This window comes from Pipra filicauda, unplaced genomic scaffold (assembly GCF_003945595.2).
Source record: "Pipra filicauda isolate LSUMZ 115617 unplaced genomic scaffold, ASM394559v2 scaffold80_size11013439_pilon, whole genome shotgun sequence".
NCBI lineage: Eukaryota > Metazoa > Chordata > Aves > Passeriformes > Pipridae > Pipra > Pipra filicauda.
In genome coordinates, this window is record NW_024104987.1 from 7673833 (window position 1) to 7687410 (window position 13578).

The 13578-nt window shown below is 58.5% G+C and overlaps 1 protein-coding gene across 1 annotated transcript; it reads right to left on the reverse strand.

Moving 5' to 3' along the window:
* Window positions 1-262: 262 nt before the first annotated feature.
* On the reverse strand, window positions 263-10797 carry ST6GALNAC2 (ST6 N-acetylgalactosaminide alpha-2,6-sialyltransferase 2). The gene is made up of 10 exons (XM_027730223.2): window positions 10457-10797; window positions 4991-5071; window positions 4813-4870; window positions 4044-4218; window positions 3100-3265; window positions 2876-3014; window positions 2606-2709; window positions 2369-2452; window positions 1683-1782; window positions 263-1482 (listed from the first exon to the last, which is right to left on the reverse strand). Exons 1-10 carry the CDS (start codon window positions 10579-10581, stop codon window positions 1315-1317), a joined length of 1200 nt encoding a protein of 399 aa, XP_027586024.1. The 5' UTR covers window positions 10582-10797; the 3' UTR covers window positions 263-1314.
* Window positions 10798-13578: the final 2781 nt, after the last annotated feature.

Genomic DNA, 13578 nt, shown 5'->3' on the forward strand with positions numbered 1-13578 from the left:
TTTTGCCATCTCTGTACAGCAACCTCATACAGCAAATAGCATTCCAAGTGGAAAAGGGCCATGCTCTGAGCTACCAGGGCCTCCCTGCCAGCCCAGATCTTCACGATTAAACCTGCCCCCATCCCCATCAGCCTCTGGGGCTGTTCCCCAGTCAAGGGTTTGCTCTACTACCTGCTACTGCTCTGCTGCCCGAGGGGGGGGGCTCTCACCGCCCCCCCCCCTTCATCAAAACAACAGAAACAGGCATTAAAGAAAACAACCATTCAACATTTATGTGATTACACAAAGTGGGGAAGTGTCTTGGGTTACACTGCTCTGTATCCACCCTCCAGCTGGAGGAGTGTCCCCCTTGGGTCTCCCTGAGCAGAGCTGGTTCAGGACCTTCACCTCCCTGGGGCTTTAGGGAGGAAATTAAAAAGAGTGATGATCACTTGTGACTCACCTGGCACGGGACTGCCTCTCAAAGGGCACCACAACCCTGGGTCCCTGTGCAAGAAAGGCCCAACAAACTCAGTGCCACACGTGTGGCTTCAGTCCAGTGTCACCTCCGGGCTGCTCAGGGGCTGGACACATTCCTGGTGTCCCAGCTGAGCTGAGCTGCTGTGACCCTACTCTTAGCTGATGGCTTTTAAAACCCTTCCTTGTCTGAAAACACCAGACCTAGAGAAGGGGTCAGTGACGGGGCACGCTGTGTGTCTGTCACAGGAGAGGGCAGCCACACCCCTGTCTGTGCCACTGATCACGGAGACAAACAGATCCTTCTGGAAGGCAGCACACACAAACAGAGCTGGCTGCAGCTGGGCCTTTCTGCAGTCTAGGAGAGGTGCTCTCCAAACACACCACCTTCTTATCAGCTGGACGATCTGGTCTCTAGTCCACAGATTCATCCTGCCCCTTGTGCCACCACGGTGATGAGCATTTGAGCTGGAGCACGATGGCGAGGTGTTTTCCAGCAACTCCAGCATCATCCTGCCCCTCCTGGGCTCCACAGGGGCCACTGCTGCCCCACAGCCATGTTCATGGGGCTGGCAGGTCACAGCCACATGCTGTGGTGCTTCTTGATGCCCCAAAGGCCATGTTCAATCACACTGAGCCTTGAAACATTTCAGGAGATCCCTGAGGAAAGGCAACATTTCTCTACCAGCTTCAGCTTCCCCCTTAACCCTCACGCCACTGCCAGCTGCAGTGTGGCAGGTCTGCTCCACGGGCTGGCCGACCAGCTGGGGAGAGCCCTCGGGAGAGAGAAGGTGGCCCTCGGGAAAGAGAAGAGCCACAGGAGTCCTTGGACTTGCCCCTGTGGGCAACCTCCCGGCCTCACCGCTGGTAGAGGGTGATGATCCCGGCCCGGTGCAGGCTCCTCCACAGCGCTGCCTCCAGCATCATGTCATGGTTGGCATAAAACACCAGAGGTTTCTTCTCCACCTCGTAATAATGATCTGAAAACTGCTCGTAGTTGGCAGTGATGAACCCGTAGGCACTGACCTGTGGGGAGGGACAGACAAAGGATGGGGTCAGGGCTCTACTTCAGGTGGTCTATTCACCACTGCCCCCCCCCCCCCACCTTCCAGGGGGCATGTAGGACAGCCACCAGAACAGGCTGGTCCCCACCAGAAGCCCCACAGCAGCCAAAGCAGGGGGAATCCCCTCGTCTCCAGCAGGAAGGTGATCTCGTGGCCTCTTACCTGGTCGCAGGTGTGGAGCGCGGTGAGGAGCATGAGGGCACCTGTGCTGGGCATGTAGAGGGAGCTGTACTGGGTGTTCAGGATCTCTGATCGCAGGAACCTGGCAGTGGACATGGCAGGGGTGGGGGGTCACAGCTGGCATGGCACCACAGCCCCCAGACCTGCACCCATCCAGCCCCCACCATGCACTGGGTGATGCCAGGCCCTGGTAAGGCAGGAACACCGAGTGAAACACAGGACTGGGGTGGATTCTCTGGTGACTGCTACTAAGGCTGAGCTCATTTGCTGCAGGTTGGTAAAAGGCACCTCTCTGCTGTTTGGAATCACCCTAACCCAGATGCCTGCTTTCATGAGAGGCAGGAAAAGACACTCCCGTTAGACCCTACCTCTGCTCCTGTTAGACTGGGACAAAATGTAATTTATTTTGGGGAATGGGAGCCAGGTGACCACAGAGAGGTGTAGGAGGGGATGTGAACTCTGCTGCATTGAGCAGGAGCGGCAGGGGAGAGGTGCCTCAGCCTTGTCTGCAAACAGCAGGGCAGAGGTGGTTCCATTGTCTGGGGAGGACTGGGAACACACTTTGATGCTGAGCAGCCACTGGTCCATACTGGAGAGAGCAGAGGCAAGCGGTCTGAGTCCAGCCTGGAGCAGAGCTGAACAGCAGCCACCATCCTCATCATCCTCACCTTGCTGTCAGGTACTGCAAGAAATCAGGATGCAGCAACTTGAACTTCTCTGCAGATGCCTCCGGTCCAAAATACTTCTGTGGCCTGCAGCAGGGCAAGGAGAAGGGCAAAACTGTGTCACAGGAGTCCTGGAGCTACTTGGGGTTTGTCCCAGCAGGGGCAGATGTTGGGGTGAGGGCAGGCAAGTCATGCCTGCATCATTGAAGGTGCTGGGGGGCCTTTTGGGGGGCTACTCACTCATCCCCCTTGTCCGAGCCCTCGGGCACTGGGCTGCCCTGGATGGCCGATCTCAGCATGACGTAGTCCCGCACATCCGAGGGGATGAAGATGTACTTCAGGTCCTGCAGTGGGGGCACAGATGTGGCACTTGGAGGGGCTTAACAGGGCAGTGCCCATGCAGGCTGGCAAGGACTGAGGGCTCCCGAGACAGGGAGAAGGTTTCGCGGGCAAGCCCAGCCTCAAGGGACAATTCGGGACCACGTGCCCAACAAGCCCTCAGGGTGTCACCTTGGCCTGGGGGATCCGGGTGAAGCCGTACTCCTCGTAGGCGATGAGGGAGTTCTTCATGGTGTTCACCGTGAAGCCGTAGAAGGAGACCTTGGTGCCCACGTCCTCCTCGAAGCCTTTGATCACGGCACCGTTGATCCTGCGGGAAAAGCGCAGGACACGTGTCCAGGGCTGGGCCCTCCCCAGCACCCACAGCCCCAGTCCTGCCCGGGACCCGCGCGCACCTGAAGACCAGGTCGTGTGCGTCGATGGCCTGGCCCTGCCGCGAGCCGTTGAGGATTCCACCGTTTCCCACCACAGCACAGCGGACACAGCCCCCGGGGAGGGCGGCCCTGTCGAAGAGGTGCCTGTTGGCGGAGGCGTTGAGGAGCCGGAGGGTGCTGCCCACCACTGGAATGGAGCAGGATGGGAGCGGTCAGTGAGGAAAAGGTGTGTCAGCCCACGTGAGCACGTGTGTGTTGAAGTGTGCGACAGCACGGAGCACGTGCAGGAGCAGCACACTAAACTCACACCATCCCTGTGCAGGAGAGGGGCCTAAAGGCGGGATATGGGGACCCCGGGCAGTCCCTGCTCTCCCAGGCTTTGTGTCACCCACTCTCAGCTCCCCCCACCATGGTTCTAACCCTGCTCCAAACAGCAGCACTCAAGGCCGTGCAAGGCACAGGGTCACATCCAGACATCTCCAGCCCCAGCCTTGCTGATGCTGCTGCCTGTGCTGGCCATATCCCCTCCTCACAATTTCTCTTTGCAATGGCCACCAGTTCACTCCCCCCTGCTGTCCCCAGCACTTCCCAGCCCAGGGATTGAAGCCGGCGGCTGACAGGGAGAGCAGAGCGTGGGTTTGGGGTGGGAAGGGAAACAATCTCCATCCACAACAATGGAGCTGGTTGTCCAAGCTCCTCCAGCCCCAGTTAATAATCATGCACACACTGGAGCTTTTATTCAGGGAAAATGTCACAAGATGCAGCAAGAGGCCTTTGCAAAGCCATGCCCTCCACCCCGTGCCCCAGGAGGTGAAGTGGGGAGAGATCAAGGTCCCTGGCTCCTTCTGCCTTCTCTGCCTGTCTCATGTCACCAGTCCCTTCTGCTGGGTCCCCGAGCCCCTTGAACTGCCCCACATCCTAAATCACCCCATCGGCTGTGACCCCCATCCCAGCTGGGTCTGTACCTGCAAGGGACAAGCCTTGCCAGCCGTAGGGGACGTGTCGTGTCCTCAGCCTGTTCCAGGTCGCCAGGGTGAAGTGCTGGTCCCACATCAGCACAGGGGTGTCGAAGCGGAAGATCTCCCCAAACTTGGGGTCTGCCTTGGCTCTGGCCATCACTGAGTGCAGGCAGGTCCTGGGCTGGGAGAGAGGAGGACCCAGCTCAGCCTCCAGCCTGGGTCTGCCACCCCTCAGCAGGCACCAAGGAGAGGACAAACCCAGGGACAGAAACGCTCCTTGTCCATCACAGGTTCTGCTGGGTCACCCAGGCAGGGCACTGCCCCCTGCCTTGGTTTGCTGCTGCAAAACACCCTGTGGCACCCAGCTCAGTGGGGCTGGGGGCAGCAGAGGTTACAGGGTCAGTTGAGAGTGTGAAAGATTCAGCACCTTCAGGTGTGGGTACCCCATTGAAGGGCTCTGCTGTATGAGAACAGTCCCAGCGCCCAAGAATGGTCCCCCCCCAGAGCCTGGGTCCATCCTCATGAGTCTCCAGCCTGGTCTGGTGGACCGGGAGTCACAGGATTGGAGGGAGTGGGTGATGCTGGCTCCAACTTTCACATTAGGGAATGGCAGTAGGGAGGCCTGGGGAGACCCATTTGTGTGGATGGAAAAGGTTGCTCCCCTGCAAACCCCTTCCAGAGGATGCTGCTCATCCTTCAGCTTCCCCACACAGCCCTTCTACCAACAAAACCCAGCACAGAGGGGCACCACGGACATAACTGTGCTAATGATTACCTGCTGCCTGCTGGGCTCGGGCTCCTCCAGCTCCGCAGAAGGCTTGAAGGAATTCCCACTGGAGTGGGGGAAATATATGGCAGAGTTAAAAATCCATCACTTGGGCACTGGGGCACCCCACAGTGGGCATGGGGCTCCCAGCTCACGCCAGGATTGCTGGACACCTTTCCCTCCTTACCTCTCCGAGCTGCCTCCAAGGGCCCATCTGCGGTGTGGGGTCCCCGACGGGGCCAGGACCAGCGGCTCCGGCTGCAGCAGGCTGGGACGAGACAGTGAGGGCTCAGCTGAGGAGGTGACACTGAGCACCCCAACACCCCCACACCTGTGACAGCCATCCCCTCCACTTGTCTCCCCTCCACCACTGCCTGTGCCCACCCGTCCCTGTCTGTGTGTCACTCTGCAAGGGGAGAACCACGGACGTGCAAAATACGGGGCTTTTGCAAAAAGCGGCTGCTGTCTCCTCGTGGGCCCCACCTCCAGGAGCCCCACACACCAAAAATCACACCCAGCCCAGCCTGCAGCCTTGGGGGAATCCTGCTGAGACCACCCTGTCTCTTCCCATCGTCTCACCATTCCCGAGTCCAAGTTAGACAAGGCTGGGGAAAGCTGGACAGGCCAGCAGGACACTTTTAGTTGTTACACTTGGAGAAGCAATCGGCAGCCAGGGTCTGCAGGCTCTTGGGGTATATGGGACCTCATCTGCCATGGGGGCAGCTGGAGCACGCCCTCATCCTTCATTTAGCACTGGGAGACAAAGGCAAGGGCAGCCCACTCCGAGCAATCTGGGATACCCTGAGCCCCAAGGGGCCAGGAAGAGCTGACCCAGCCCCCCAGGGGGAACTGGGGCTGGGGGCAGCCTGGCAAGCAGGAGGTGGGATCCCACCGGAGGGGAACAGGCTCCCATTCATCCCCGCACAGAAAGGCCCTTCAGAGCCCCCCGGCGCTGCCGCCAGCCCAGCCAGCAGGTGCTCAGCCCAGAAGGGAGGTATTGTGGAGGAGACAAGGGCCCCTTGTTACGGGATCTCTGCCTGGGAGCCTGGGGACAGGTAGAGGCAGGTGGGGAGCGGAGCTCTGCCTCCCCCCCGGCCCCCGCCGGCGCGACACTGCCGGGCAGGGCAGGCATTGGGTTTCTGTCCCTGCCACGGCCCCTGTCAACACCAACAGTGCCCACAGCCTGCCCAGGAGCGGATCCAGACCTGTTTGCCACCCAAACCCTGCTCTGAGCCACCCTGGGGGTACAGCATGACATGGGGGTCTGGCACTGGGGGCTGCAGCGTCTCCCCAGGGGTGGATGGGGAGGCAGTGCCCAGCAGGGTTTAGTCCAAGCTCCTTCCTTGCACCATCCCAGCATGGCCAGCTCCAGGCAGGGGATGCTGACGGGAAGGTGTCTCCCTGTGCAGGAGGCTGAGCCCTGCCAGCAGGGCAGGGCAGCTTTTTAGATCAAGCCAGGGCATCTTGCCTTGGTGTCCCATGGAAAAGCAGGTCCCCAGCAGGAGCAGAGCCCTGTAAAGCCCCCACCACTCCAAACACAGTGCTACAGCCCAGGGGTCAGCAGAGTGTGACCCCCACCTCTCCTTGCAGACAACCAGCTCATCCCTGAGGCTCATCCTGGGATCACCTGAGCTGACAGAGAGGAGGGAAGGAAAATCCCCAAGAGGGGTCCATCAAGGTGAGACTGAGCCATCCCAGGGAGATGCTGGAGCTGCAGCTTTCTGCAGAGCCTTTCTGGGGTATCCCTACAAGGATCCAACTAACCCCATCCTGTTGCCTGTTCCCTTGGCTTGCAAAGGGGAGCACAGGGTCTGTGCACAGCAAGGTCAAGGCCATCAAAAACTCTACCAGACCTGGTGGCTACACCGAAGGCTGCTCTTTCATTCCAGGTACCGACAGCACACCCATCACAGCAAAGCTCACCCACACAAGTGTCTCACAGGAACTACCAGGAGATCCCTGGATGCAGAGTCAGCTCAGCCAAGGCAAACTGCCCTGGGATCCAAGGAGCTCACCCCAGCCCTGCTTGCTGCCTCCATCTCATGATGCAGACAATCCCCAGCCCAGGTGCCTCACCAGCTGGAGCTTATCAACACTACCACCACCCAACAAACAGACCAACAGAAACCTCTCTGCTCCAAACCCAGAACAGGTTTGCACTGAACTCCCTGCATGCAAAGCCCTGGGTTGACCACACAGCCATTTCCTGGCTGCAGAAGTGCAGCTCCCCAGCAAATCCCAAAGTCGTTACCCTCACTCACACATCCAGGCTTGAGCTGCAGCCAAACAGCCTCTCCCAACCCCACCACCTCCCTATCCCTTCCTATCATGCTCACAAGGCTCAGCTGCACATCTCTGCCCACCCAGACCCTCCCCAGCTCTCCAAGCTCTCCCACTCTTGTTTCTTGGTACAGACAGACCCCTCCGTGGCTCACCCAGTGCCTGCAGGACAAGGCAAAGCCCCGGACACTGGCAGTGGGAGGGTGCTGTGCTACTATCTGAGGTTCCAAGGATGCTGTGGGAGCTCTGAGGGGCTCAGTCCACGTGTACCCAGGTGGGCACAGCCAGCCTGACAGGTTGGCTTATGATGATGTTCCAGGAGCTGGGACCCACCCATGGCCAGAAACAGTGGGTGGCACTTGCTCCTCATTTCTTGCAGGACTTGTGCTGAACTGATAAACCAGTGCCAGCACCTCCCTGCACTCACATCCCAGCTGTGGGTGCTGGAGCCAGCTCCCCAGCAAAGCCACTGCCCAAACCCTGCCAGGAAGGGCGTGGGGCAGCTGGCCCCCCACCAGAAAGCAGATCAGTGGCATGAAGGGGAGCCAAGCGCTTTGACGTCACCCGCCAGGATGTGGTGAAGCACCTCGTGATGCTTGGTTGACTCAGAAGATGACAACGTTCCCCAGGACCAACAGATGCACAATGGGGCTCTGGGAAGGAGTGGCTCTGGCTGCCCCAGCACTGGCAGTGGCAGCAGAGCCAGCCAGGCTGGGTGCACTCCCTCACCATCTGGCTATTCACAAACGTGACATTTTTGGTCCAAGGCCATCCTTCAATTCCGGAAGATAACACTGTGTGCGAGTGTTGTGAGCACACACACTGGCCTTATCTTCAGAAAACACTCCCAGGGCCCCACATTTGAGGGAGCCAAAGTAACAACAAGAACCTGCTCTTGGAGGCATTTGCTCCATCCTGCTGGGAAGGGCTGAGCTCCAGGAAGCATCTTTCCCTGGTGTAGAGCTGGAGCAGCACGGAAAGGCTGGGCAGAGCTCAGTGCTCTTCCTGTTAGCCCTAACAATAAAGCCACAGGCAGAGCTGGCAGCTCACCAGTGAGGTTTGGGAGAGATGGACAGGCAGGGATTGGGAGTGGGATAGGGCTGTGCCCAGCCAAATCCTGGGGGCTCCAGGGATTCAGCTCCCTTCATCCTTGCGTGGCTGGCTCTGGGGGGACGAGGGCATTTCACCCATCTCCATAGGACCTCAGAGCTGCCACCAGCTCTGGGCTGAGCTGGAAGGGGACTTGGCACTGCTGTGGGTATCTGGTCCTGGGGTGATCTGGTGCTGGCAGCAACCACCATCCATCAGGGGATCAGCTTCCCTCTACCCCTCTTCGCCCTCCTGTTCATCTGCATGGGGGCACTGCTCACACAAACCTCCCCACAAAACATGGTCACCTGCACCCACACGTGAGCACCCTGACCTTCCCGTGCTGGCAGGCAGAGCGGGAAGTGAGTGCTCTGTGGTGGCACCTCAGCCTGTGGAACGCTGGCCATCCCGGTTCCACCTCCGGACTCGGCCCCACATCCGTTGGCAGAGCTGATTCCTCCAGTGCACAGTTCAGCCTGGACAAGCAGCAGTCATAGGGCATCATGTTTATAAACACAGGGAATTGGAGCCAACAGGACCCACTCATTTGGGTTTAGCTTTAGAGGTTGGATTGAAGCCAAGGGGAGAGTCCTGGAGAGATTTAGAGAGCAGGTCAGCTCTGTGTTACCTCACCCTGGGCTCCTCTCTGGGGCTGGATGAGCTGACCCTTGGTCCCATCAGTCACGGGGCTGGAGCCCAGGCTGGCTTTGCTGGGGAGGTGACCTGGAGCAGGTCCAGGCAGGGTTAGGAAGTGGCAGCCTGACGTGGTGGGGAGAACCCACTCCTGTTTTCCATCTCATGGCTTTTCTCCACACCCTGGTTTGGGGTTGAGCCATGGTTCCTATGCCAAGGCACAGCTTGGTTTCCATTCCTAGCTTCAGAGTGGTGTCTGGGCACGTTCTGCTGCCCTCATGGGCCTCAGTTTCCCCTCTCATGGACATCAAGCTCTTTGTGGGGAGCTGCTCTGCACCCCAGCTGTGACGTGCCCCCAGCACTGTGTGGTTCCAGCTGACACTGCACAGCCAAGGGTGGACACAGCCAACCTCTGCCCAAACTGCTGAGGATACTCCTGCTCCACAAGCCCAGCAGGGGAGGGAATCTCTGCCTTGGGCAAGATGGGATCGGGCAAAGAGAGCCCCCAGCTACCAGCTGGGGAAGAGGCAGCATCTGGACCCCAGGGCAGCCCATCCAACTCCATCCCCAGCAACTCCCAGAGCAAATCTGTCTGCCCTCAGCTCACCCTGTGCAGGACCAGCTCCAGTCCTCACAGCAACACCCATTCCCAGGCAGCACCCAGGCAGCTGGGCTCCGTCACACCGAGGGCACCCAAGAGCACCCAGGAGGAGGTGAGGGACACTCACAGCGCTCTCCTGGCACATCACCCGGTGCTGCAGGGCAGAGGGCGGCTGGTCCCGCAGCCCAAGCGCTGTGCAGGCTCCCTCACCCCCTGCCCACTCATCCACGCTCCCCGGGGCTCCCTGGGGAACCCCAGCACTCCATCCCTTGGCACCGCGGAGGCTCAGGAAGGGGCTCGGGGAGGTTGGTGGACGCAGGGAATGCAGACGAAGAGGGATTGCAAATTGCTGGAGTTTGGGAAACGCTGCAACCCTGAGAGTTTGCGAGCCGTGAGGCGCAGTCCGGGGATCCAGGGGGGCAGCCCGGGGGATCCGAAAGGGTTGGGGGGCAGCCGTGCCCTCCCCCTGCTATGGGGGGGGGGTGTCAGTGCAGCTCCATGGGGGCCAAACCTCCCCCAGGACAATCAGCTCGGATCTCCCATGAGCCCAGCGGGGACACGCGGGGCTCGCAGCGGGTTTCACAGAATCGCAGAACCACAGAATATGCTGAGTTGGGAGGGACCCACAGGGATCACCGGGTCCAGCTCCCAGCCCTGCACCTGGGTTTGGTGGGCAGCTGAAGGGGGTGTGATCCTGCCCGGGGTGCGCAGGACGCTCAGCCGCCCCTGGACCCCACTGTGATGGGCTGCACCCACGTGGGGACCCCTGCAGACCCCCACGGCCCCGGGGTCCCGCTCTGGGCACCCCTGGGCTCGGCTGGCGGCCGTGGGCAGGAGCCGGTGCTCAGGATTCCTCGGAGCGGGGCAGAGCCTGCCGCGAGCACATTTTCCCAAACACCCAACGACCAGGGAGCACAGCTGGAAGAACCCGCCCTAAGGGGCCCACACTGGCACCCCAATTCCCCCTCCCCATCCCAGTGCATGGCACCTCTTGCTGGATTTACACATCCCTGCCTCCCACCCCCCACCCCCATTCCCGTCCCCCCGTACCTGGCTATGATCCTCTGGCTGGTGGGCGACTCCACCGTAGTGTAGTAGTGAGTGTAGAGGAGCAGAGAGGATGTTAAACCTGCCAGGAGCAAAAGGCAGAGCCTTTTCCAGTGTGGGGACCCCATCCCGAGCACTTCAACCGCTGGAGTCGCGCAGGGGAGCGGCAGCGTGGGAGCCGTCCCGGGCACAAAACTTCCCAGCCCCTCTTCTCTCCCCTCCTCTCCTCTCCCCTCCTCTCCCAGCCCGGTGGGCGCGGACACCGCTATGTCCTGGCTCCGTCCTGCCCTGGGTGCCCAGCTGCACCTCGGAGCAGGCTGGGATATTCCTCCGGAGCGGTGGGAGGAAGGGTGTGAGCCGGAGGGAGGAGGCACCGGGCTGACTGGTTCAGACTTGCTGAGAAAAAAAGCACTTTTGAGCTGCTTTTTCTCCGCGCTGGGGGATTAAACATTCACCCAGACCAGCAGGGAAATGCGATTTTTTTTTTTTTTTTGCCTCTTTTTCATGCCACCCACCCACAGCTCCCAAACGCGGTTCTCCTTTCTGTAACTTTCCTGTGCGACTAAAAACACGTGCGTTCACCGCCGGCTGCTTCCCAAGCGGCAGCACCCACACCCCACGGTGCCACCCCCGAGCGAGTCCGCGGGTTATTTTATGCTTATCAGAAGCTTCAGGCTCTGAAGTCAAGCCGGGCTCCCACCCTGGGCCGCTCGCTGGTTAATCCGCCACGAGGGAGAAAATGTGGGGGGAAAGGGGAGAAGGGGGGACAGTTCTGGGGTGCTGCCCCCGGCCCCGTTCGGGCTGAACGCATCGCTCACCCACACTGTGTGTTTGCAGCAAACAAAACCGTTCGGAGCTCCGTGGCAAGTTCGACAAAGAGTTTGGGCTGAGGGAAAGGCGAAACGTGTTTGGAGGGATTGGGAGGAAATTTGCATTAATTATTTTGGCGTTTACGGGAAGGATGTGCTTCAGTTTCTTTTTTGAAAGAATATTTCGATGGTTTTTATAGTTAAACTCTGAAAGAACCAGCCCTGAGAACTCAAGGATATGCATACCAAATGTTTGTTGCAGCGGGGGGAAGGGACTCAGCAGGAAAACAAGCGTTTTCCATTGAACTGCAGGGATTTGGGGGGGGTTGGGTTTTTAGGAAGTGACCAGACTCGGGGAACGGCAGGATGGGGAGTCCCATTGTGTCTGCGGCTCCCTGAGTACCCACATGTTGCTCCAGGTCGTCACACACCTCCAGCCTCTCCACAAATACCTGTTTTCATTATTCAGCCCCAAACCCCAGGACTAAACCCTGTCCCTGCTCCCGAGTCCCACTGCACACCCCCAGGCTGGTGTACTCACGGCTGCATTTTCCCCAACACCCCTTTATCCCCCCAGATCCAACCACCCCCCACTCCCATTCCTGCCTGCCCAGACACGTTTCCAATGATGCTGCTTGTTCAAAGGAAGAATAAACACAAGAATAATTTTAATAAGAGCTTGTTTCAGTCTCCACTTGCTTTCGTTATTGCAGGTCTCCCCATTGCCAGCCCTGGTCCTCTGGGAATTTTGGCTGTGTGGGAATGCACCATGCTGACATCCATGAAGTGCCCAGCGTGCATCAATGGCAATGCAGGGAGCAGGTCTGTGCCCACCGCTGGCAGTGGTGGCACTGGGAGAGTGGGCACTGGACCTGGGACACCACGAGGGGATGGTGGCCAGGCTACTTTAAGGAAAACTTGCAGGGATCCATCCCTGCTGTCATGCAGGGACCGGGAGAGCCATGGCAGGAAGGTTGGCTGGGCACAGGGTGTCTTGGGGAAGGAGAGAGCAGGCAGGAAGCTGGAAGGACAGAACAGACCATCACCACTTGGACACACAGGGATGAAATCGAGCCTGAAGCTCAGCTGGAGCTAAAACTCCAAAAAGATGGGTGGGAAGAGGGGTTTACACGTGCCCTGGTAGCAAAGGGCAGCTCAGAGACATGGGGTGCACCAGTGGAAGGATTGGATGCGTTTTGCCTCTATCACTAAAGGTTGCTCCCAGCCCTCGGGAGTACTGGCATCATTTAGAGGACTCAGGGCCAGCAGAGCGGGGTCAGGAGTCTGGGATCCTGCTCAGAGGTCCCCCCACCTGGAATCTGTCCTCACCTGGTGTGACTCATGGTCTGCCTCGTTCACTCACCTGCTGGATTTGCTCCCTGCGAGCCGGAGCCACAGCTCACATGCTCTTGACTCTGGCCCTTAATTAACTCCAGCTAATTATTACCAACTGCTCTCATAAGTCACAGGGGACACAGCTATTCCTGGCTGGAGATGGATGACCAATGGCCCAGAGGAAGTGACCTGCGGAAAGTCAGGAATTTGCCGTTCGGAAACATTTATGGCCCATTCATGTAAAATGCTGGTGGAGTGGCAGCTTCAAGGGCTGCAGGAACTGGTTTCTTCACATCGCTCCCATCCCTCTGTTTCCATGATATATGGGTTTCTACTGTTGGTTTTATTTTCAGCGGGGTGAAAATGAGATGCACAGTTCTTCATCTGCTCCACTTGTTTTGTGCTACAATGCATTTTGGACTATGCCCCAAAATTAAGTGGTGCTTAATTTAGAAGTTAAATAAGTGTGAAAAAACCTTTTAGGATGATAGTTGCCAAATAAAGATTAGGAAAAGAACATAAAAGAAATCACAATGAAAACCAGCAAGTATCATTTTTAGCCTGGGTTTTTTATTCCAGTGATTACTTCTTGGAAACAGAACCCAATCCCTCCACATGGCTTGAGAGTGTGAGAGGAGAATAAACACATTTTGCACCAGCTGGCTGTCGGCCACAGCTTGGTGGAGAAAAGTCTTGTGGTCTTTGCCACGATGAACTGTCCAGCTGGGAGAAAGAGATCTCCAAAAATCTCCTGGAGGATTTGCATATCCAAATTTGTTCAGCGTGGGTCAGAGGTGCACTTAAGAAGGTGCCAAAAATCTGCTCATAAAACACGTCCCTGAAAATTCGAAGTCTGGACGCCGGGAGCAGGTTGCTGTGTCAGCCCTGCTGGAGAACGTGGGGCCATATGGCTGCCTGAGGAGGCACGGCCATCACATCATGAAAAATTCATCAGCAGATGTCCCGGGAGGCTGACGGGCC

Coding starts and splice junctions, on each gene's coding strand:
- ST6GALNAC2 (XM_027730223.2), bottom strand. CDS start 10,581: ATGGGGTCCCCACACTGGAAAAGGCTCTGCCTTTTGCTCCTGGCAGGT. Junction 5,072..10,456: donor AGCCAGAGGATCATAGCCAG/GTACGGGGGGAC, acceptor GTCTCGTCCCAG/CCTGCTGCAGCCGGAGCCGC. Junction 3,015..3,099: donor GCACACGACCTGGTCTTCAG/GTGCGCGCGGGT, acceptor CTTTTCCCGCAG/GATCAACGGTGCCGTGATCA.